Source organism: Strix aluco, chromosome 8 (genome assembly GCF_031877795.1).
Source record: "Strix aluco isolate bStrAlu1 chromosome 8, bStrAlu1.hap1, whole genome shotgun sequence".
In the NCBI taxonomy this organism is placed as follows: domain Eukaryota; kingdom Metazoa; phylum Chordata; class Aves; order Strigiformes; family Strigidae; genus Strix; species Strix aluco.
Window position 1 is genome coordinate 13,790,630 of NC_133938.1, and position 24,296 is coordinate 13,814,925.

Here is a 24,296-nt window from a genome sequence, read left to right on the forward strand (position 1 = left end):
TATTTTCTCTGATTAAAGTAATTTATTCATATCCAATACTGAGCAAGATTTCATTATAAAAATAATGCAACTCTAATACCAAAAAACCCAGTCAAACTTCTGCTGGCTTAATCATCTGTGCTTTGTGACCCATATTCATAATTGCGCTGTGATCATTTACAGAAACTACTAGCAATGGTTTAATTCTTCATATGAAGCAAACTGAAGATCATCTGCATTTGGCCTTTCAGTACTCACAACAAAATGTAGAACATCTAATAAACAGCAAAACACAGAAGTCGAAACAATGTTACAAAGACTGTGCAATAAAAACTCTGGCCCAATCTATCACTTGAAGACAAATTTTCTCCAGATAAACTTTCTTCATTGAGAAAATTGCCCTTTTGTTTCAAGAACCTCTTTCAGAGTTACCACAAATGTATGATTACCACAGTTCTACTTACAGACATTCAGATGAGAAATACGAAAACAAGATAGTGTTCTTTTGTAATAATAATTAGAACATATATATTTACATTTAATGAACATAAACAGCAATGTAGATATAATTTACTCTGGAGAAAGCTCTCAAATTGCTGCATTTGATCAATTTATCTTCCTTAACCGAATAATGATAGATCTCTCCCATGACACTCTGAAAATAGGTATCTAAGCTTAAATTCTACAACAGAATGCTCGTTTCATAAGCTGTATGTGCTGTGCCTACTGGATATGCTGATAAGTAACTGAACTCTGATTAAAGGTTGTAATTCCTTTGGATTTGTTTTCAGCTAGTTTTTTAGATAAAATAACAGATGTGGTTTTTTAAAAAAAACAAGTTCTGGCTAAAGAATTCATATTGCTAGAAATGTATAAACCACATTGCTGTACCATACTGCATATTAAATAGAGTTTAATTTTGTTTGAGGTAGAAACAAGGAAGAAAAATGAAGACTGAAGAGTATGAAAATTATAAAGCACTTAGATTTTTGTCAAAGTACTTTAAATACGTATTAATTCATATATTTTTGGTAAGAAACAAAAGCAGAATTCATGGTTACCATAGTTACACATACTCTTTGTTGTGTTTCAATGCCACATGATCTGATTCAAAGTAATACACATCAGGCTCTTCCTCATCATCCTCTGCAGTGTGGATGTTGGCACTCTCTTTGGCAGATGGTACATATCCAGCAACAAGCCTAGCCTCAGAAAGTGGCTTTCTTAGTCCATCACTCCCATGATCTCCCGTATTACAATTTCTCTCTTTTTCATTCTGTTTAATTTCTTCAGACTTTTTGGGAGATCCATTGATATTATTAATACCTACAGGTACATTCTTTTCAGTGGGACTAAGTTTATTTTCCTCAACCTGTCCATTTTCTCTACAAGGAGAGTTATTTTTAGTAGGGCTACTTCTGGCAGGGGCAGCCCTCCGTGGTGAAGTTCTCAATGTATATCTGTGTTCTTGAAGTTCCGACATAGATGTCATTTGAGCCGAAACACAGTCCAGCACTGAAGAATGTGGTTCAGGTTCACCTGAGATTGATGCACTGTCATGATGAGTATTCGGGTTGCTATTGGTGTTTTCAGCACACTGTTCCTTAGAGGCACTACTATCTCCTACAACATCTACCTCCTCCTCCGAATCCCTTAACAAAGATGACTGGATTTCAGAAAAGGACCTTGTAGCTGGCTCATATGCCTGACTAGCATGCTCCTCAGGCAAGCAGTCATTTATTATTTTGTGGTCCTCTAACTTTACCTGTTCTTGGGAGTTTGTGCAAGGCACATAATGGTCTACAACACTGTCCTCCTTGCTGCTATTAAGCAACAACGAAGAATGGGCAAATGAGTTTCCATTTTCTGCTACTGTTTTGTCCTTGGGCATGCAGGAACCAGCACTGTTTTGCTTAGTGTTCCCATCAAGCTGACAGTCATCACAGTTAAGAGAATTTGAGTCTCTCTCACCAACTCCATTGACAGTCTGATAGCCTGCAATCTCGTCAACTATTGCAGAATTATTAAATCCTTCTGCACAGACATTCACCTTTTTAACTTCCCTTTTGTCACAATCATCCAATATAAGACATCGACAAGCTTGCTTAGTCCCTGTGGAGACTGCATCATTGTCCGACACTAAGCTTTTATGCTCCAATGATTCCTTCTCTGTTTTAGTAGGCAAGTCTTCTTCTGAACTGTTGGGTGCCTCTGAACGTAGACAGCGCTTAATTCTTTTCAAGACTGGTGAAACAGGTTCTGCTTGTTTTTTTTCACAATTTTCCACAGTTTGTTTATCAACATTATCTTTTTCTGAAGCAGACAGCCCCCTCTTTCTAGGGCTCACCCATGATTCCCGAGCACTCTGTTGTTTCAAATCAGTAGTTCTTCCACCGCTGCTTCCCTTCTGAGTTTGCACAGACTCTGGCCTCTTCTTTGGTGACCTTGATCGTATTTGAGGATGGGGTGAAACTTCCTCTGGATGAGCAATACTACGGTTTCTTAATGTTCTACCACAAAAGTTTTCATCCAAACCATTTAAACCCACTGTAGATCTTGTAACACGAGTAGATCGAGAAGCAGCCATACTATGGCAAGTCCCTAAAGTATGTTCATCATGATCCACTCATTGGGAAACCTTAAAAAAAAAGTAAACAAAACAATCAGAAAAAAATATTTAAAATACACCTACAGACACAGCAAATCTGAAGAATATATTGTCAAAAGTGTATCTAATGTAAAACCGAATATGCCTATGCAATGTATTAGTATCACTTCTTTCTGTGGTATTCTTTTAGGGCATTAAAAAACTTTTCCATCTAAGCTACAAAGTAGCTGACTCGATATTTGCGGTTGTTCTGGCTTTAGTACTTGTGTGTGAATGCTGCTCATATTTATGCCTTATGTAAGGCTGGAATGTTCCAGTTAGGCTCTAGTTACTAAAATACACTATTTTTATGTATTGTACATATGATATAATATATTGGTATTATTATTTAAGTTTGGCTGGTCAAATGAGAGGTATCAACTCACATTCTTAATGTCCCAGTTTCCAGTTACATGGTTTCACATACTAAGATGGAAACCATTAAAATTGTATTTGCTTGCTTGCTCACTTATTGCTTAAAATAAAACCAAATTGCTCATAAATAAGAAAACAGGATTGCAATTCTAATTTAACAGGAGATTAAAAAAAAATAAATCACACCAGGCAAAAACTAGTTACAGTCATTAATAGTAGAAATTAAATAAAACAAAATGCCTGAATGAGAATCATAAAATCATCCAAGTTGGAAAGGACTTTGGGAGGCAATCTAGTCCAACCTCCTGCTCTAATGAACATCAAGACTAAATTCAGATTTAGTTACACAGGACACTGTCCAACTGGGTCTTGAAAACGTCCAAGTGCAGATATTCCACAACTTCTCTGGGCAACCTGTTCCAGTGTTTAATTGTCCATACAGTGAAAATATGTCTTCTTATACCCAGGCAGGGCTGCCCCTATTTCTGCATCATTTACGTCAACAAAAAACCTGGCTCTATCTTCTCAGTAATCTCCTCTGTGGTACTAGAAAGCTGTTTCCCAAGCCTTCGCCATTTTTAAACTTTTCATATAGTTGGGTGAGATGAATCATCACCTACACTGGATTTAAGTAAATTCAGACTCAAAGCTAAGTTTAAAACATCCAGTTTGACTGTCTGTATTTCAGACTTCAGGGTGAAATGTAAGAGTACTCAGCTTGCCGAATCTCAAAATAACATTTTTAATAGAAATCAGTTCAGTCTTATCCTTCTATTCCTTTCATCTTTAAACATTCAATGTGTCAAACTGCGTATCACCACAAACCTGTCATAATATCCATGATAATGAATAGATTCACATTTGTACATAATGGCATACCTTCCCTTTTCCATCTACCCAAATTCCAGATTATACAAACCTGTTCAAGTGACATATGATGTGAAGACTTAAAATTTTAAATATGGAATCAAACCTTTTACATGTTATTTAGAAAGGCTGAAAATGACAAATGGTGAAAATTGTTTCAATAGGTGGTTTCATCTTCAGCAAAGGAGAGGGAAAAAAAAGAGCATAAATTCTCACAAATGTACTATTTAGGTGTCAGATGGTCCTAGAGCAGAAAACAGAGAATGGGACAAGACCAGTACACCTCTTAAGTAATACAATTCTATTTGACAGTTAACAGTAATTATGATATTGTCTGTTCAGGTATTCATAATGCAAGTAGTATTTCTTAAGGAAAGTAATATATCCTAAAAGTATTGCTTGGTATAGTTCTAGATACAACTGCATAAGAAAGCACATCATTTTGTGTAACTGCGGTATAGCTCTAGATACAACTGTATGAGCTAGCACATCATTTTGTGTAACAAAGAAAAGACAATTACAAAGTGGAAGTTTCAAATGTTCTTAAAACTGTTGTATTTGTGCTGCTACAACTCTCCTGCTTGTTAGCTATTCCCACTGCCTTACTTGAATGTCTGGAAAGGTGCACTGTTGGTATTCCTGGAGCTATGGATAAAGAACTGCTATTGTACTAACTTCCACTCTGTCCATTTAAAAGTAACAATGCAGGACAAAGTGTGAGGTGTCCAGTGAACTCTGTCTTAAGAGAAAATATAAATAATACAACAAACAGCAAATAGGCAAACATCAGTAACTGAGTTGGAGAGAAAAAACCCATGTAACTGTGTTGTCTGTAATGGCTGTTTATACCTATTTTCCACATGGATAAACTCGCCTGTATATTCTCCCCTTTTACACACAAGCTCAATACCTTCTGAAAAGTGATCTCATTTGGGGTTGAAACCAAACATGAAAAACAGGGTCATTTAGATATTCCATTTCACCTAAGTTGTTCTAATTAAGGCTAGCACACATTAAGGATGAGTAACTGACACTTCAAATGGATACCAATAAAATAAATTAAACCAAATTTCAATGTACACTTGGGTGAGTAATTACTGCTGAACTCGACAGACATTAGAAATAATAAGACAGAAATATGTTACTTTATATGTTATGGTATGTTACTTTCTAAAGAAATACACCATACATAAGTTAAAAAGCTAATATTTACTTAGTACAAAATGTAAAAAACTTACCGTTGCAAAACTAGAAGAAATATAAACTTCTGACATTTCATACAGCAGCTCTTACTGTGCCACTCAAATAATATCAATCACCATTGCTGATATCCATAATGTAATCCAAATGCCTTTTTACTACTTTATGCCATCACATTAACAAGATTTTGAAAACTGTGGAGAAAAAGACAAAGACATCAATAAAACATCTAAATTGTTTCATTAAAAATTAAGAAGAATGCAAAAGGACATATAAAGAGTAACAAGGGTTTTTAAGAAACAATTATTAATTTTACAAGTCTCCTACATAAAGAATGGTATGAAATTAGCATGAGAAATGCTAAGTTAGGTTTCAAATGTAAAATATCTTTCTTGGTTATTTTTAAGCGATTCACTGTATCACACTGAAGATGTGCAAGCAAATGAATTCACAGCAGAGTCATGTGTTAGGGTGTTCAAACCTCAGAATCATAAAATACCATGCTGCAGGGGACCTCAAGGACCATCTGGTCCAACCTTTCTGGCAAAAGTACGGTCGAGACAAGATGGCCCAGCACCCTGTCCACCTGGATCTTGGAAGTGTCCAGTATTGGGGGAATCCACCACTTCCCTGTGGAGATTATTCCAGTGGCTGATTGTTCTCATTGTGAAAAATTTTCCTCTTGTGTCCAATCGGGACCTCCCCAGGAGTAACTTGTACCTATTTTCCATTGTCTCTCCTATGAGACTCCTTGTAAAAAGGGAGTCTCCATGTGCTTTGTAGGCACCCTTTAAATACGGGAACATGGTGATAAGGTTTCCCCTTAGCCTTCTCTTCTCAAGGCTGAGCAAACCCAATTCTCCCAGCCTTTCCTCATCTGGTAGGCTTCCCAGCCCCTTGAGCATCTTTCTGGTCCTCCTCTGGACCTTCTCCAGTCTGTCCACATCTTTTTTTGTATAGCGGGGACCAAAACTGAACACAATATTCCAGGTCTGGCCTGACAAGCGCTGAGTGGGATAACGACTTCAAGATATTTGAAGAGACACAGGAAAACAAGCAGTGAAAGATATTACTACAACTAATGAATTACGTAACGCACTGTCAAATATATTTTAGAATTAGATACATAGTGAAAAACAATTATTTCTGTTATTTAATTTTCATCAACTGAGCAGAACTCAAAACTTACAACGGCTCCAAATCCCTGAATAATCTTCATCTACACAATAGGAGTGAAATGCTTTTGAGAGTTCACATTAAACCTATTCTTCACCCAAGGAAAACAATTTGTTTACTACCTTGTTTATAGTGGAGGTGAACCAATTTGATATTGAAAGACAGAAATAAATCTATGGATCCAAGCCACACAATGCTTTCAGTTGTCTCCAGAGTTTGGGCATCAGTGCAAATTCCCAACAGCTATTACTTGAAAAAACATACCAGGGATCACATTTAATTTAAGAATATCTAGTACTAGGGAGGCACCAAAAATCACTATAGAATAATGATTACTGAATTTTTCTTCATATTCTGTTGACTTCACAAGTGTGAACTTATTTTCATATTGACAATTCAGAAACTTCATGATGCAGAACACAAGCTGAGAGGTTTTGCCACATTTTTCCTTATACACAGTTATTGTAGTTAGATTATATACGTCCAAAGCCTTTGGAAATTGTCTTCTTTACTTTCAACCTACTTATGATTTCATACTGGTAAGAGCAGAAAAAGAATTCTCCATTAAGTTGACAATTCAAAATATAAACTGAACCAAATAGGAGAAGAGATTAATTATGTCTAGTTACAGTGACATTCAATAATGAAAAATATTTCTACAATGATGTTACATGAAGTATCATAAATTCTATTATATGGATAACTAAATCAAATTAGATTTCAATTATTCGGTGGAATTTCTTAATTTAACAAACAGCAGAGAACTGTCATAATAGAAGACAAATAAAGAATGGAAAACAAGGAGGCAAGGAAAAACACTTGAAAATGCAAGAGGTAAATGACTGTAAGGAATTAGCAAAAAGGAACAGTTGCTACTCAGCCGTACCAGGAATGGAACCAGAAACAGTGAGAGATGAACTCCATAAAGAGCTCCAATATCAAGTGACTTCAGCCTGTGTCCACCTGTCTCCCCCGCCATCAAGTTTCTTCTGTTTTAAATATTCTGGTACGCTCTCAGTTACTTAAACCTATATTGTCTCCTTTCCTATAGATTCCTTTAACTGACAGGAAAGACACATATGTAGACATCAAAAGTAACGAGAGATTCTGACAGATTTTTGCAAAATTGAAACAACACACCCCAACAAAAATCCCGTAACACAGCAACTTTGGTAAAACACAAAAATACAGAAGAAAGCCTGAAATAAAATATGAGTCAATCAGAAGGAGGCCTAATGTCAAATTTTTTAATTACTTTACCAGTCCATAAGTAAAGAGTATTTGCACAAGTTGTTTCAGGAACAACTGAAATAGTAATATCAGTCTTTCCTCAGATTTGTACACTTTATTTCCCCTAATTTTATTTTCCCCAAAAGAACCCTATTTTACACACAGCAGGAAAGACACAACCCCTGCTGTGCCTAGTCACTTTTGGGGAAAGCAAGAGCATTTTAGAATGTGTACATATCACAAGAGGAAAAACCAAGGTGGGGGAAAAAAGTTTGACCTGGTCAGGATTTTTTTTTTTTTTTTTAAGAAAAAAAGAAATGACTGCACCTTAATTACTGCTTAAAAACTAGAAAACAACATTCACAAGAGCTTATTAAGTGAACAATTAAATAATTTCTCCCAGAAGTTTCCTTGGAAAAATTGTCTTGAAAAGAAACTATTATTTTTTAACATTTCATAACCAATTAGAACAACTTTTTTCACCTAGAACAACCACTTCTTCCATGGCAGAGAAATTCAATGGAAGACTAGTATGTTTTGGACACCACTCATTTTAGAAGATATTTATGAGTTGGAATAAGGAGGGCAAGGGAAACTGAAGATGCTTTTAAGTCTAAGTCATTCTTCAGGGAACCACATCAACATTTAAAAAAGAGAATATTGCAATAAAGACCTGAAGCCGGTTTGCAAAGCCCACTAAAAATGAAGAAGTTAGAAGTGAAAGTAGAATGTAAGAAAGGGAATCTGGATTTGTCTCTTGGGGGTGCATAAGAAGTCAGCGAGTAAGTGCTGATGCTAAAACCTTATAGGGAATGGGCATACATTAATCAGTATGGAACTGCTTCAGAATGAGACTGAAGTTCAGCTGCTTACAGAAATTGTCTGTACATCTTACATACAATCAAAAATCTGACGGCAATGTAGCATGGAGTTTCATTTGAGAACTCCTTAAAGTGTTACATAGCTTTAGGCAGACTCTACTGATACACACCACAGCCAGATAATTACACTTGAATTTTAATTTAACTTAACCAGGAGCCTATTTAGCAAAGCTAGTGGATGTTGAACTATGTGTGTGAAAACTTCCAGCAACAGAGAAAACAAATTTATACAGAGATGGAAACCAACAGTTAAAGACAGCAGGATGAGGAAACTCCTTCCTAAATATGCAGAAAAACCAATTTCTTCACTGGGTTAAGCCAATGCTGGCTACCTGGGAAGCAAGTTCAAGTTGATTGTTTATAGGAACTCCAAGAATTAAGAAACATGTACATAGTTAAAAGTATGTTCAATATGGCCCTAAGCTAGGAAAGAAATAGTAAAGAGGTCAATATATGAATATACTGGGTGTATCACCACAGAGGATCTGAAAGCAGCAAAGCAACGGAAGCCTCCACCGTAATTGTGTGGTGGTGCTTTTTATATATATGGTACTTACAATGTATATATTAACATTACATACAACATTAAACAAACAAAATCGTGTATTTGGAAGGGAGAGGGGAGAACAGAGTCTTGCAACAGGAAGAAATCTCCCAATAGTTATTTGATGTCACTAATTTATGAAAATGGACAACAGCTACAGCCTTCCACAGTATTTCAGCCCTAGAAAAGAGAATAGTTTGTTCATCTCATCTAGAGTATAATGAATCATCTTATTGAAGAGAAATAATCTGTTCTCTCCCTGTTGTTCTGAGCCTCATCTAACAATCAGTTTCCATTCATGCTCAATGATAATACTGCATGCTGATAAAGATTAAAACTTTTTCCAGTGTTCAGATATTGCAACTGTGGACACCTGATAGCAGCAGCACTCTCTAGTCCCGCACTGCAGAAAATCCCCAAATTACTTCAGAAACAGTATCTGTCATTGGTGCAGTTACCATTTACAAGATCAAATGTGACACATATCTAATTGCCCTCTTCTGTTTCATTTTCATTCTGCTCTAAGATCTATGGGACCTTGCCTGCCTCTGGCTGAAAGGAACATTGCAGAATGTTTTATTTCAGTCATATCGCTCTTTGATAGATCTTATTTCTGTCACCAGAACTTGAGAATCCTTAATGTATATTCTTTTTTTAAAACTTTGTATTTTATTCTTTTAAAAATCTGTGTCAGATTTTACATTATCTTTTTCAAACTGTAACACTTCAGAAGAAACATTACTTTTACACACATCTTTCTAATACTAAAAAGCAGAACATTTTCTGGGAAAGAAAACAAATCAAAACAAATCTGTATCAATGACAGTAATAGGGTGTGATTTCAGATTGTAAAACTGTGCACAATTTAGGTAGTTTGAAACAGTGTACACTCAGTTATTCTATGTCTCATCCCAAACTATTTTTTAAATTCTGAAATCCTGCTTCCATTGACCTAATGATTTTCTAGACTGCTATTACAATGGCGGTAATATAACTCTATTAAAATAACTGTGACTTTTGCATAAGAATATAGCAAAGTCCACCATATTTCTGAAACTATAATTGTTGTCTGTTTCCTTCAGAACCTCTCAGAAATCACCTGAGCCACTGGCCACTATTTACATTTTAGGAAAGAGCAGTTCACTGGGAACTTACTACTGGTCTATCTCAGTGCAGATATAAAACCGATGGCCAAAATTGGCTTTTCTCAAGCCTCTTTCTAAATTCCACTTCTCTCAAGACTCAGTCAGAGTTGACAGAACCTGAGTCTGACCTGACCCTGTAACTCAGTCTTCTACATTAAAGTGGTTTAACAAAGAAAAAGCATAACATTTATCATGAAACTCCTGTTTGTCATTACCTTCTATTATGAGCATGTAATAAATTTTTAACCAATTACTGCACCCATTGACTAAGCATGCATGCACACAATCTTTAATCATAGCAGGACCCAGTATATGCTTCATGCTATGGCCCTTGGCAGGTGGGCACAAAATTACATCTTCTGGTTTTGCATTTTCCATGGAGAATTACACCAAATGTATCTTGAATAAGCTTTTGTGTTCTGATTGCCTAGAGACATCCTGATCATTACACCATTATCTTTCTTCTTATCAGCTACACACTCCAGACCACATTATTTCAGTGACACAGAAAAAACCAATTAGACTTTATACATTTTAAGCATACATAGTTGTGCTTAAGTGTGTATCTCAAAAGAAAAGAATATGCATAGATGACAAATTAATAAATAAAACTGGTGTATCTCTGTGGTATAAAACAGCAATTCCTAAATTCTCTGCAGAGCAGCAGCATGTTATTTAAAACAGTATTGTTCTTGAAATTGAAAGTTTATTGTATAAAATGAAGACTGCAAAAGCTGTTAATGTAAACAGAATCTAATACCTTACAACAGTATTTGCCCAAGACAAAAAAATTATCATCTCTGAACAGAAGAGAACCTGCACAGACATCAGTTTATCAGGACTCTAGTTTATCTCCACATATAAATCATATCACTTCCTAGCAAAGTAGTATTACTAAATTAGGGATGAATTCCATTTAACAAATTATATTCACCAGTCTATCACATCTAGAGTATGCCAGCATCTCTTCCCACACATACAGAGCTTAGCATAACTACATTAACAAGAAATTATTTTCTGGAGAAGGCACTATATTTTTCTGATTTTACATTACATCAAAATAAGCAATACTTTCAAATGATAAAAACAACTTCCACCAAAAGACATTACAAAGACTTTACTTGAAATAATATGTAACAATAAGCAGCTTAAAGCTGTAATGAAAGTTTAAATGCAATAAAAGTAAAAATAAATAAATATTATAAGGCTCCATGGTCTGGAAATACTTGGGAGATTTCAGCTATCTCTGACACAGTAAGATTATATTACATACAGTAAAAATACAGTTTGTCAGAATGGGACTACTTATATTTACTTTATCTTACATATAAGAAAGCAAGATGAAATAAAGAAAAATTTAGAATAGTAGGAAAAAATTATCATCAGGTTTTAAAAGCTAGCAAACTAGCAAGGGACATGCTTTATCAAAAACTAAAACTGGCAAAGAAATGGAACAGATAGTTCAATATGCTCATTTTCTTCCTTAAAATAGATGGGTTCACCAGGCCAGACAAATCTATTCTTACATAAGAGAGGGAAAAAAAAAAAATCTTTAGAAATAATCTTCCTATAGAAAAAATTGTTTCTATCTCTTTCTGAGGGAAAAAAAAAGTAACGGACGAGTAAGCAAGTAAGCTGAATCTGGTACTTAAATAATAGAATGTGAAAACAAAAGCTTAACCTCCTCCTCTTCATCACTGCCTTACATTGACTCCTCTTTCTCTATAAACCACGAAATAAAGAAAAAGGTCAAACGAGCGAGTTATATGACAATGACTAGCAATGTACATCTATTCCTTTGTATTCCTTACAGTCAGCAGCAGGTTATCAAAACAGCTGACTGCACTGATATTTCTCACTCTTCTGTGCTACCTACATGAGGAAATTTATCGGGAGGATGGGTACGATAGACGCATCACCCCTTTTCCAGCCAAACATTCCAAGATAAGATAAGGAAAGCAGCTACATTAGCAAAATGGATGGATGCTTACTAGAGAAAGAGACAGACTGGAAATCCTGAAGAACTGCTAGAAGACAGAAGGATCACAACTGTGAAAGAGGGAAACAGGAACTGGGAATAATGTGTAGCAGCAGACAGGCAAAATCTGGGATTTTACCTAGTCACAACTAATCTATACACATCAACGCAGCACCCATCCCAATTATCTGTCACAAATACTTGTGACAACTCTGTCAACACAAATATTTGTGGAACTATGCTACAAAATGAATCTACAACTAGGTCTGAGACAAAAACATCACCTCTTCTGGTTTTCTTTTCAGATGGGTCCAGCTGGATCAATTTCTCCTGTGGGTCATATTAAAGGACAGTGTGCTGCAGTACAAGCGTGGGATCATGTGGCCAGAACCAAAGGTGAAGATGTGAACTTTGTAAGATGGTACCACAGCCCTAAGAACAATAAACTACATTCCACACTTCAGCACACCACCTAGTACTGCTTCATCTTATTAGAAAAATGCAGAAAACAATCAATTACTGTGACATCATTTAATATAAACTGCATTTAGCACGAATAAAGACAGTAGCCTTAACTAAACGTCCTTACTGAAGTTACTAATCAGTCACTAAAGTTACTGTAGTCTGATAAAATTTAACTTACCAAGAAAACTAAAAACAGACTACACAAATAACTTCCATGTCCCACTTCAAAAAATCATGCTTAACCTCAGTTATTGGCCATCACTCTATATCCTTCTCTACCCACCTGCTCACTTCACTGTATCATCCTAGGTGAAAATCCCACTCTAAATTATAATATGCCTTTTTCATGTGAAATCATTCAGCTGCTAAATAGCTCTGCTGTTATCCAAAGAACATCTCCTGTGCAGGATTATGAAAACATGTAACTAACATCTTTGAGATACATTAAATTACACAGGTTCTTGAAAAGCTCATTATAAAATTAATTACACTAACTTGATTACAGTAACCATTTATCAAAATGTTATTCTAGCAGAACAGACTCCAATAGTATTTAATCTCTTAACCACAGCTAGAACATAGTTTTACACCAGTAAATAGGAAAAATATTATTTATTTCTTAATGAAGTTATTATTGCAATATGCAGAAAATATCAAGCATAAAAAGACATTTCTTTTTTCCTACAGGTAGGCTGCAACTGTAAGGGGTCATCAAGAGCTTAATAACCCTGCTAACAGCTTACAGATGAAAAGGAAGTTGATGAAGAAAAACAGCACTCCTTTACTTTCTTAAAAGCCCTAAGATAAACCAGTCTGTTCATTTTTGTAGAATACTACACTGGAAATATCTACTCTGTCTGATTTACTTTCGGAACAGTGACTGCAAACATGCTACCCTATGAAGTATACTGTAATGGGCATATTGTATCAAACACTGTATAGAATGTATTTTTACCCCAGATGATTTTCAGTCAAGGGCATGCATTTGAAATACACCAATTAATATACTTCTTTATATGCAAAATTACAGCATCAGCTACATAAGCCTCAGAAGGCTATCATAATGACAAACACAGATGTACAAGATAGAGCAGTACTACATACACACAACCAGGTATTATGCATGGTTTGTACTTGGAACTGCTGTTGCACGGGTACTAAAGAAAGTGCCAAACGAGAGAGTTTGGAAAATGGGAGCATATTTTTTTTTTTTTACAGGCAATTGTTCCTGTAAAATATTTTGAGTGTTGTATCAGAATTAAAATGGATTTGTTCTCAATTTTTCATGAAAATTTAAAATATTCCTCTGTCCCCAAAGAAAAAAAAAAACCCAAACAAAAATTAGAAGGAAGTATGTTTTTCCAGTTATCTCCATTTGTGGAAAATGTTTTAACCACCTGATAATACTTTTCACTCAATCTAGGAGATAAGCATGTTATTCTATAAGCAGACTGGCAACACTGCTTTCCTATGAGCTGGCTTTTTGTAGTCCTAAATGCAACCCAGTTCTGACAGATATCCCACCTCATCTCTAACATTCTGAAAAACTTCATGTTCGTCCCTCTGGCCATCTCCAAAACTCCAGGATGATGTGGCCAATTCCCATCTACACATGCACTGACTAGATTGCTAGCAAAGCACGTACAACAGGCAACTAACTGCTGGGCTCAAACTGCAATCCTCTTTAAAATGGGGACTCCAACTTCCATGAAATCTGCAAACTTTTTACACTTCTGAGATCTTCACTCTCAGTTAAATTTAGGCACATTGCCAAATTGGCCAAGGGGTTGAAATGTTATATGGTAATAGTAAACAAATAGAGGGACACCTTTTTGCCTAAACTAAAGGGTTGATCTAAATTACGGCTTTAAATGCTTAAAACACATTCTGGACTGACTGGGGGCAGGGAGGGAATCCAGAACTATCCTGGTATCTAAGAACAAAAGAAATGAAGCTTGTCACAGTTATGCTGTGGCCCTGCTGTGTCTTCTGACCAGATGCATTTTCATGCTCCCAGAATTACAGGCATCCCTTGCCACATGAGCTGATACTGCACATGCAATTGCAGCACCACTCACCACGTAACCAAACAGATGTGTTCTCACATGCTTAGGGGCTCTAGAAAGTACTGGACTAGCTTATAAAACTATATTTTAACCTTGAATTTAAATACTGTAGTAGCCTGCTACCATAGAAACACAGAATCATTTAGGTTGGAAAAGACCCTTAAGATCATCGAGTATAACCATAAATTACTTGCCTTTTTGATTGGCAGTTATTTTTAAAAGCCCTAGCTCTTTTAAATGCTCATGTGGCTGTGTTATGACTGACTTTGATATATTAATAAAATTGTATAGCACAACTGACTTTGTTATATGGAGTCAAGTCTCTGGCAAACAGCCAGCAGAGAAACATCTATTTTCTGCAGAAACAGTCTGAGATACTACAGCTGTTGAAAATGTTTCACTGATATACCTCTATGCTAGAACCTTAACATTGTTGCAGTTCTCAAAATAAGTGATTTGTGGCAAAAAGACCGATCCCTACTTTTTGTTCCAGCCTTCCATATTGGTTATTTTCATTGTCTCTTTTTGCTGTTTGCTCTAATACACAGCACAACTGGTAGCTACATTTAGCCACACATGATAGTTTTCCCATTGCAGATAGTCTTTCAAAGCAGTTTTGAGCACATTCCTGCTCTGTGAGCTGGATTTCAGCATCATCTACACTCCCCAGGAGTACTTAAAGCAGACAGAAATTTTCTCTCAGTGCTTGGGCATCCTGACAAACCACAGATATCAGCACTTACAAACAATTTATTCTTAGATTCTTTCCAAATTCTGCTTTGCAACTGACATGGGGCTTGTTAAGCAGAGAGGTTTCATACCCCTCTATAGTTTCATATTCTCACTCTTTGTTCAGTCTCTATTTAAGTGTTCTGAATAAGAAGACCATTATGCATATTTCAGTCTACTTGGATTCCTGAAGTTTCAACTGGCAAGTATTGAAGCTGTTTTAAGTGCATTAGCAACTGCATTTTTTAAAAGCTCTTGAAGTAACAGTGACCAGCCACTTTCTGTTCGATTGCTGTCCTGTCTCCAGGCTCAGAAAACAAAACTTTCAGTATGAGCATTATTGCACACATTTTCCTTTTAATCACAGCATACCTACTGGTAATAGAGGCCTCGATTTTAAAAAACCACAAACTTTACTGTGTCGTCCCAGTTCAACTAGTATATTACTTTTTCTAGCTGCTTCTGTCTATATCCAACTACTTCCAGATAGGATAACTGGCCAGAATTTCCTTAACAGTACAATGGTAGTCTATTTTCCTTTTTTATTTGAATATATACAATTCAAATAGGACTATGATTGCATCATGTATAATTTTGTTTTGCTTGATTGCTATTTTGCTTTCTTCTCTTGCTCTGCTCAGAAAGTCTTTGTAGGCCAGTACACTCACTAATAAACAATATGCTGCATTTGATTTCCTGGGTTTTCTGTGTTCTCCCTTGCCTATGCTTACAGTACTAACTGGAAATACAAAGAAAGTTCTGTTTGCCTGCATTTACATTTAAAATCTCAGCCTTCCAGTTGCTGCTTACTTTCTCAATATGAACATTTTTTTCATTTGAACACTTTGGCATAAAATGTCATTATCATCCTGCAAAAAAACCCCAGAAGGGTTGGGGTTTTTTTCTACCATAACCACAGGTCTTTGCTTTTCTTGTGATCACTGATAAATGATCTTTAGGCTCATTTCACATACATTTTTCATCTAGATGCAGGCTTGCTCATCAGTTTTGCAGTTTCTACAGCCCCTGGCACAGTAAAAACTCAGACCAGTCTGATTCACACTTTCTTAATCTTTCAAAGTCACAAATGAATTACCTTGAAAGATTCAGCCAGAAGAGCAAAACTTTTCACACAGTACAGCTATGCATCAGCTGTTTCTTCTCCAGGTATCTTATTAACTTGTTGAATATACGTATTTTATAGATTTAAAATGCATTTTGAAGAATTTCTGAGATTTTACACTGTTACTCTAAACCTACCATTAACCTGTCAACACACTGCTGAAATACAATTACAGTTTACCCTCTGTATGCTTCTCTTTTTACCTCCTTTACTCAACTCTGCAATATAAGGAACACCCAGCTATTCTGCTTTGATTATTAATGTTCTTCAGGGTTATTTTGTTTTGCAATACTCAGTTTATGATTTCCTGCACTTACAGGAGACAATCCATTTTCAAAACTATGCTCACTGTTTCAAGCATAAAATGAAAGACTGCCTACAAAGTGAAAAACTCATTCTGATTGTATTATCCCTTCTCACTTGCTGAATACTGTATCAAGCACTTTCTAAATGTTTCATGCTCCAGATACTGAGATGTTGCACATTTACAGAGCAAAAGGTACTTACCTATTACCACCTAAGCACATGAATGTATCTGTCACCTATGCACACATGCACTCAACTCCCTTTGTAAGTTAACTGACTATCCATTTTCAAAACTTCTTTCTCATTAACTTTAACAGCAAATCAATTTTTTTTAAACTACATCAAACCTCTTTTCTCACATTGACAAAAGGTCTATCCAGTCAGTACTTTGTCTCCAACAGCAGCCATAAGCAGATGGCTATGGAAGAGCTGCTGTATACAATACCTCTCCAGCTTCCAATTATTTTTAGTTCAGGGTCCTCTTAAGTCTTATGTGATTTCTATTTACTAATCTTGAATGGATTTCTCTTCCATGAATTTTCCCTGTCATCCCTTGAGCTTCCCACTGATGTGTTTGTAAAAGAGAATTCTAATTTTTCATTTTTACAAATGGGTATAAAGACCCATAGCCTGGCAAAAAGGAAAGGCTGCAAGGTTAGATACCCAATGCAAATCTCACAGCAACTTCTCAAGAGTTTTAACTCTTTCTCCTTAATGCTTTCAATTGTATTTTTTTTTACTGGCAGAATAAAAAAAAGATCCATGGTATTATCAATGATGGAAAGCTACTGCATAAAGAAAGTATGCCTTTTTAACTACATCATAGATGTTTCAAACGGATACACTCAGTACTAGTAACCTAGGTATATGTTTGCATTTTTATCTACCCTAATAAAACATATGAGACTTGAAGGTTTTAAATAGCATCTTGCCTTTTCTCATTTTAATTTTCTGAAACTGAAGTAATTTCTGACAGTTTTGACTTTCACCCTTTGTCTCAAGATGGTACAACTCATGACTACAATAGTATTTCACTGATTTAATACTTCATCAGCTATTAATTCAGTAACAGTGCAAACTATGACCGCATTTTAATACATAACAACATTTAACCTTTTATGTAAAAATATGTCTGGCTATGGTATCTAAAATTCTTAACAATATCTGTTTCCAAAAATAAAAAGGAGATGTTCATCCTACCATTCCTTGCAATTACCCTGTAATAGAAGGTAAAAGGACTGAAGAAACATTAAAAGGCTATTCAAGTTTCAGGTTCAGCCACTAGAGAATTTCTCAAAGCACAGGAACAAAGGAAAAGAGAGCTACCATCTACCTTTGGCATATTTTACCACAGATTCAGGCAACAGGAAGGAGCTGCCAGAAGCTGGGTCAGAGAGTGTGAATTATATAGTTTCCGCACCTACCCTAAGCAAACATGAGCAGATTGCCAGAGTTCAGACAGTTTCCTAAATGGCTAACCCACCACAGCAGTACAAAATCCGCACTTGCAGTGAAGTTCTCGCTCTTCACAAGCATGGGCCTTGCCTCTGAAATGCACACCAGATTGTCCACACTGTATCAAGTGACAACACATTTAAAAACTTCTAATTTGAAGATATGAGATAAAGCTTAGACTAAATGGCTAAGTTATTTCCTACGGACTTACATATTGACTTACACAAATAAATGGATTTTTTTCTGATTTTTATCCCTCTGAAACATTCAGTTATAGAGATTTCATTACTCCAAATGCTTATTTCTTACAAAACCAAAACGAATTTGACCAGTAGCTTTCTGAATTTGCCACAGATACAGTTTGGAATCTTTACAGTATGTATTTCAAAATAATACAAGCAGTTACAAAGTTAGAAATTACATTAATTCACTCTGTCATATGCACATTTGCATTTATAAAGATATCAAGCAGAAGACTACATAGCTTTTCTTAATAGTAAATCACTTACTGTTTGCCAGTGATGTCCTAAAAAAGCCTTACTGACCCTTTCTAAGGCAGTTTTTTCAAACTATTCTAAGGAATTTAACAGTGCTATGTCAAACCAAGTGCTATGCTTATTGCTTCCTTAGGAATAAGTCCTCTGAAGAGCTGACATCAAGTATTAAGTAAGGATTAACTTGACAAATGTAATTTACATGCCATCCATAAAACTGCTTAACTTTTTAAAAAATATTATTAAAAAATATCTGATTGTCAGTTCTCTTAGAGAACATCTAAAATTTGTATAAAAATATGAAATTATTCTGCTATGAACTGTACTACCCACAGCATAATGCTGTAGCCATAAAAGAATAATAAATACAGTAAGAATATAGCCCCTAAGCAGCCTTCGCTGTATCTTGACTATACAAAGCCCTCATAACTCAATGATATATTATCTGTCCTAGGGCAGTAAGCAATTAAACACATTCTTTTCTTGATAACAGGAGAAAAAAAAAATTAGTTAAAAGCTCCGTACCTTTAAAAATTAGTTTCACTGTATCTAGAAACAAAAAAAAGGACTGAAATACAGTGACTATGTATGGCATGACAGACCTGAGAACATAACTTTGCTGTACACTCCCAGAATTAATGGATATTTTATTTGGCTTATCTCCTTGGTGTTCTGCATAGAGAAGCAATCCCAAACCTTTGATTATTCTTGTTGCCTTTTTCTGTACTAAGTCTAGCAGACAGATCAGTGAGGGATAATCATATTCAAAGCCTGGTCTATGTGTGTCATGGATTTTTACCACAGAATAGTAATGTTTTATGTTATGACCCCTTTCTAATAATATTTAACACTATTTACTTTTTTTGACAGCTAGTGAAAACTGAGTTGATGTTTTTACAGAAATGTCTATCAGACACTTTCCTGAACAGTAATAGCTGATTTAAAGTCAGGGTTGGGGTTTTTTTGCATAAAGTTATTTTATTCTCATGCATTACTTCACATTTCTGAAAATTAGTTTTTGCTTCTATTTTATCACCCATTTGCTCAGTTTTGCAAGATTCTTCTACAACTCTGACTCAAGACAGTGGTAAAAAGTCTTCAGATTTGTATAATCTCTAAACTCTTATCAGAGTAGAGGTGGGTTTTTTCTGCAATCACTGAAATAATTTTATGAAAATATCACTACCTTGTAAATATTTGATTGAAATTAACTCTGACCATCTTCTAACATTTAAAACACCTGTCTATTTTGACTGAAAATCCCCATCTTAAATCATGTGCCAGCTAAAGTGGGCACTACTTTTCTGGAGTTCTGCATGCATACAGTTTGGATTATTGTTGCTCAGTTGAGGAAAACATTAAAAACTATTTTTTATTCACTCTTAGTGGTGAGAAAGAGCAACTCCACAATGTCTGTGTATTTAAACAGCCACTAAGGAAATAAAACTGTAAATCCATGTGTGAGTTAACAGAATCATAATTAATAGTACGTTGTGCCAGTCCAGGAGTCTATGTTTAATGTTACACATTCACTGACAATAAAGGTTATGAAGACCCAATGACAAACACCTTTTTTAGTGATTGAACCCTCTTTCAGCAGCTGGCTTGATTTAGAAAGTTTTCCACTGTTACCCCAAGGAGGTAACTCTCATGAGGATCTTGTCATTTTGCATCCTAACTACCACATTGCTCTTTTCTCTACCCCTGCTCCACTTATATCCATTTAGATATTTCTCCAAAGAGCATTTCCTTAGTTTATTGCTTTGTCCAAGGCATGACTTTCCCCATATGTTTCTAAAAGGGCAAAGCAAGCCACACCCATCTATCATCTTATCAACAGGGTTGATTCACACTCTGGTGAGCCTTCAATCATTCTCTCTTTAATTTTGCAACAAGACTTCCCAGGTGAGGTTTCATTTTACAGTTAAGTGATTTAATCTACAAAAAGGAGCAATCCCACTCCCTTGTAACTCTCGGGTGCATCATCCTGATTTTTCCCATGCATTTGCTTTAGTGTTCAATCCAATCTCACAATGAGCTGATTTAGAAAATACAAACCCCTACAAAAGAGCCATTATTTTTCAGCTGGTTTAGCTCCCTAAACAGGCTTACTGTAATACTCAAATAAGCACAGGTGCCAGTGGAAAGCAGGGGTCACAACTATGTATTTTGGTGACAGATAGCCATTGGATCAGGTTAGCTGTAATGTGAAGCCTTACTCTCAGGCTCTTGCTTATGCTCTGTAAGCATAAGAAACACAGTTACTTCTTTTAACTTGGAACTCTTAATCTTCCACGATGAGGATAAAAATATTTTATAACTCATGCACAGGAAATAATTCAATCATCTTACTGTTTGTTTCCATCTGCATTGCCCAGTTAAAACCTATATTATACTGGAATTGTGAACTCCTTGGGGGAAACATTTTTCATGTCTGCTTCTGCAAAACAGGGGTCATAGCATCATGTTTTACTTTATTTTCATTCTGTTTTACTGTTCACTCAAATATAAAACTGTTAAAATTCTATTGAAAATTTAACTGAAATCCAGTTGATGCATGTCTTCACTGACAGAACCTGAGGCACAAAAAAGGCATCAGAGAAAAAAAAATAGACTTTCTATATTCTGATTTGTTACTGATTCAAACCCTTGGGCTCTCTTTGACATCTTCTCATTATGGAAAATATAGTCAGTGAAAGTCAAACAGAAACAGTTGTCCAGATTTCAACAAAACTTAATTTCTAAGAAAAGCAGAGTTTTGTTTCAGAGTGTCCTGGGTTCAGCTGGGATACAGTTAACGTTCACAAGAAGCTGGGAGGGGGCACGGCCAGGATAGCTGACGCGAACTAGCCAAGGGGATATTCCATACCATGTAACACCATGCTCAGTATATAACTGGGGGAGCTGGCTGGGGGGGAGGAGGGATCACAGTTGAGGCTGAGCATCAGTTTCTGGGTGGTGGGCAATTGCACTGCATCACTTACTTTATACATTCTTTTATTAGTGTTATTGTTGTTATTACTTCTTCTCTCCTTGTGTTGTCCTATTAAACTGTCCTTATCTCAACAACGAGGTTTTACCTTTTTCTTCTGATTCTCCTCCCCATCCCACTGGGGGGTGGGGGTGTGCAGGAGGCGTGAGCAAGCGGCCACACAGTGCTCAGTTGCCGGTTGGGCTTAAACCATGACACAAAGTAGTAGCAAGAGCTAACCAACTAGGGAAGCTGTAACTATAGCCCAGGAGTGGTAAAGGACACATTTAAGGGAGGATAAGCAAACAGATTCTAGCTCATGCCACTTCTGCAAATCAAGCCTACTGACAGAATATACAGGATGAGAAGAAACATCCACACGATTATTTGGTACAAGTCATATAACAAAACTATAGCGACACACAAATCAAAACTGAAAATGGTACCAAGAACACATTAAGCCTCTCCTGTTTCTCATGGACAACCTCCTGACCTTTGTTTGGAGTGGTTTATTGGGGAGAATTTATTGGACCAAGTAAATACAGTCATACAAGAATCTAACCAGAGTTTTTTGAAAAAGGCAGTTGATCTAAAAGCAACTAAATTCAATTATGAGCTATACCCAAAAAGCAGGACACCAACGGTCTGATCACCAGAGTTACCTCTCAAGTGGAAAATCAATGAGACATGAGTCACGCTGGATAAAATGACATTAACCAGCCTGCCTTTACCTCCATATCCCTGCAAAAGATTCCCTCTCTACGTTCAGAATTCTGATAAGAGAAAAAAAATAACCCTTCACTGCAATACAGTAAGTTTCAATAAAATCACTTCTGGGCTGTAATTAACGAGTGATATTTTCAGATCATGAGGGACATAACTGAAATTCACAAATATTAAAAAGAAATTAATTACCTGTACTGTCGGTGTGGTGTTTTTCTGAGGGGTAGTCATAAAACAACAACAACAAAAAGACTGTCTAGATACTAACATCAAGAAATCTGTTCCTTTACGCTTACACACCTGGATTATTTGAATGGTCCTGACAGCAAACTGTACTCCATAAAGCAATACATTTATGGGAATAAAAGATAGAGAATTTTGCAAATCCTCTTTGGTTCAACAACAGCTAAGACCTTCAAACTACGTGTCAAGAACCACACTGAGGTAAGACTTAGGATCTAAAAAGCCTTGAAATGAACTGTAAAGTAGGAAAAGAAAACTGAAAAAGACTTCACTTTGGGGGAGGGAGGAGTAGGAAGCTTTATTTGCACTAGGACATCATACAAAGAATAAATGTTTCTCATTGTCCTTTTCAGCACTGGCTCTGAGATGGCACCTATGTGAAGAACCTTCCCCATCTGAAGTATCTTAGGAATCCTCTTAACAAAGGATCAGTGGATTCCCAACTATATGATCCAGATAAATTCTCAGCTGATCACACTGAAGAGAAATGAGGTAACTACACTTTGTTTTGTCACAAACCACTTCCTCACAGATGGATTTAAAACTATGCAAGCATGTATGAAAAATAATTACATTACTGCAGCCTCCACAATGAAACTGTGAATGCTTTTTTCAGCCTTGCTGCATTTTTTGCAATGCATTGCATATAGCAGAATTTCCAGAAAACTGATGCAACAAACACCATGATTTTGCTAAAAATAGAAAACTAGTTTAAAAAAAAAAAAATCATAAGCTTTAGTGGCTTTTTATTTTGCCTGTTTTTCCTGGACAATTAAAAAAAAAAAAAAGTTGCAGACTGGGGATTGAAAAGAACTAAGAACATCTGGTTAGCTTCCTTTTTACTGAAGCCTAGTTTTTCAGGAAACACTCAAAGAACAGCACTGGCAGCACAGCAAAGAACAGAAACATTGTCAAATATTTTCAAGTGACAATTTAGAGTAGTTACTAACAAAAGCAGTATAATCATGTATACCTAACCAATAAAACTCACTGCTACTTTGACTTTCAGAGACATGTACAGAGGAAGCGCAAGTAAATGAAAAGAAGGTAGTGGGTGGAAAACATATACCAATATATTCTAACTTTAGAATGATTAATAAAATACAATTTTTAAAATTGCCGAAAAACTTTATACACTTGGAAACAGAAAAAAACCAACCAAACAAACCCCAGCATCTGTTGTAACGCTAATAGATTCCCACTCCAAGTCTTTCAGTCAGTCACTGCCTATACACTCCCCCAGTTCACTCTGCAAGCAATGCTTCTCCAAACTCCAGATTAAAACAGCCTTTTTCAGATAGTTCTGTCTGACAATTTCTTCTCAGTTACAGCTCTTCAGGTGGAGCTTAGGGAGTAGGTGCATCTGTCTCTGCCTAAGACTTAAGCCTTTGTGCCCTTACTGCATGAGACACTGTGACCCCTTTATAATACTCTACAAAAAAGCCTCTGTACTGCAGTGATACATAGAAGGAAAATCCCTGGAAGACTTAAAATATTTGAGGAAAAGAACAAATTCCTTTTCTGACATCACTCTAATGTAGTGAACAGTGTTTCCATTCTTCCTTTATCAATTTTTAGAAATAGGATTCTCATTAACAGGTTTGAGATCACATTTATTTAACTGAAAAGTATACAAAACTGTTAGAATTAACTTCCACCATGTCCTGCCATGTCAGTTACCAACACTTTGTTTCTCAGT

At 35.9% G+C, this 24,296-nt stretch overlaps 1 protein-coding gene across 4 annotated transcripts in view; it reads right to left on the reverse strand.

Annotated features, from left to right (window-relative positions):
* The window catches only part of ZZZ3 (zinc finger ZZ-type containing 3), a 61,893-nt gene that overhangs the window by 30,149 nt on the left and 7,448 nt on the right, over positions 1 to 24,296 (reverse strand). For 3 of the 4 annotated variants that reach the window (XM_074832306.1, XM_074832307.1, XM_074832308.1), the window contains exons 2-3: positions 5,107 to 5,262; positions 1,056 to 2,617 (exon numbers count right to left, since the gene is read on the reverse strand). In XM_074832306.1, the coding sequence (XP_074688407.1) occupies positions 1,056 to 2,566 (1,511 nt within the window). In that variant the 5' untranslated portion in view covers positions 2,567 to 2,617; positions 5,107 to 5,262. Of the gene's footprint in view, positions 1 to 1,055; positions 2,618 to 5,106; positions 5,263 to 7,130; positions 7,536 to 24,296 lie in introns of those variants that run through there. The other variant, XM_074832309.1, reaches the window with a different exon arrangement.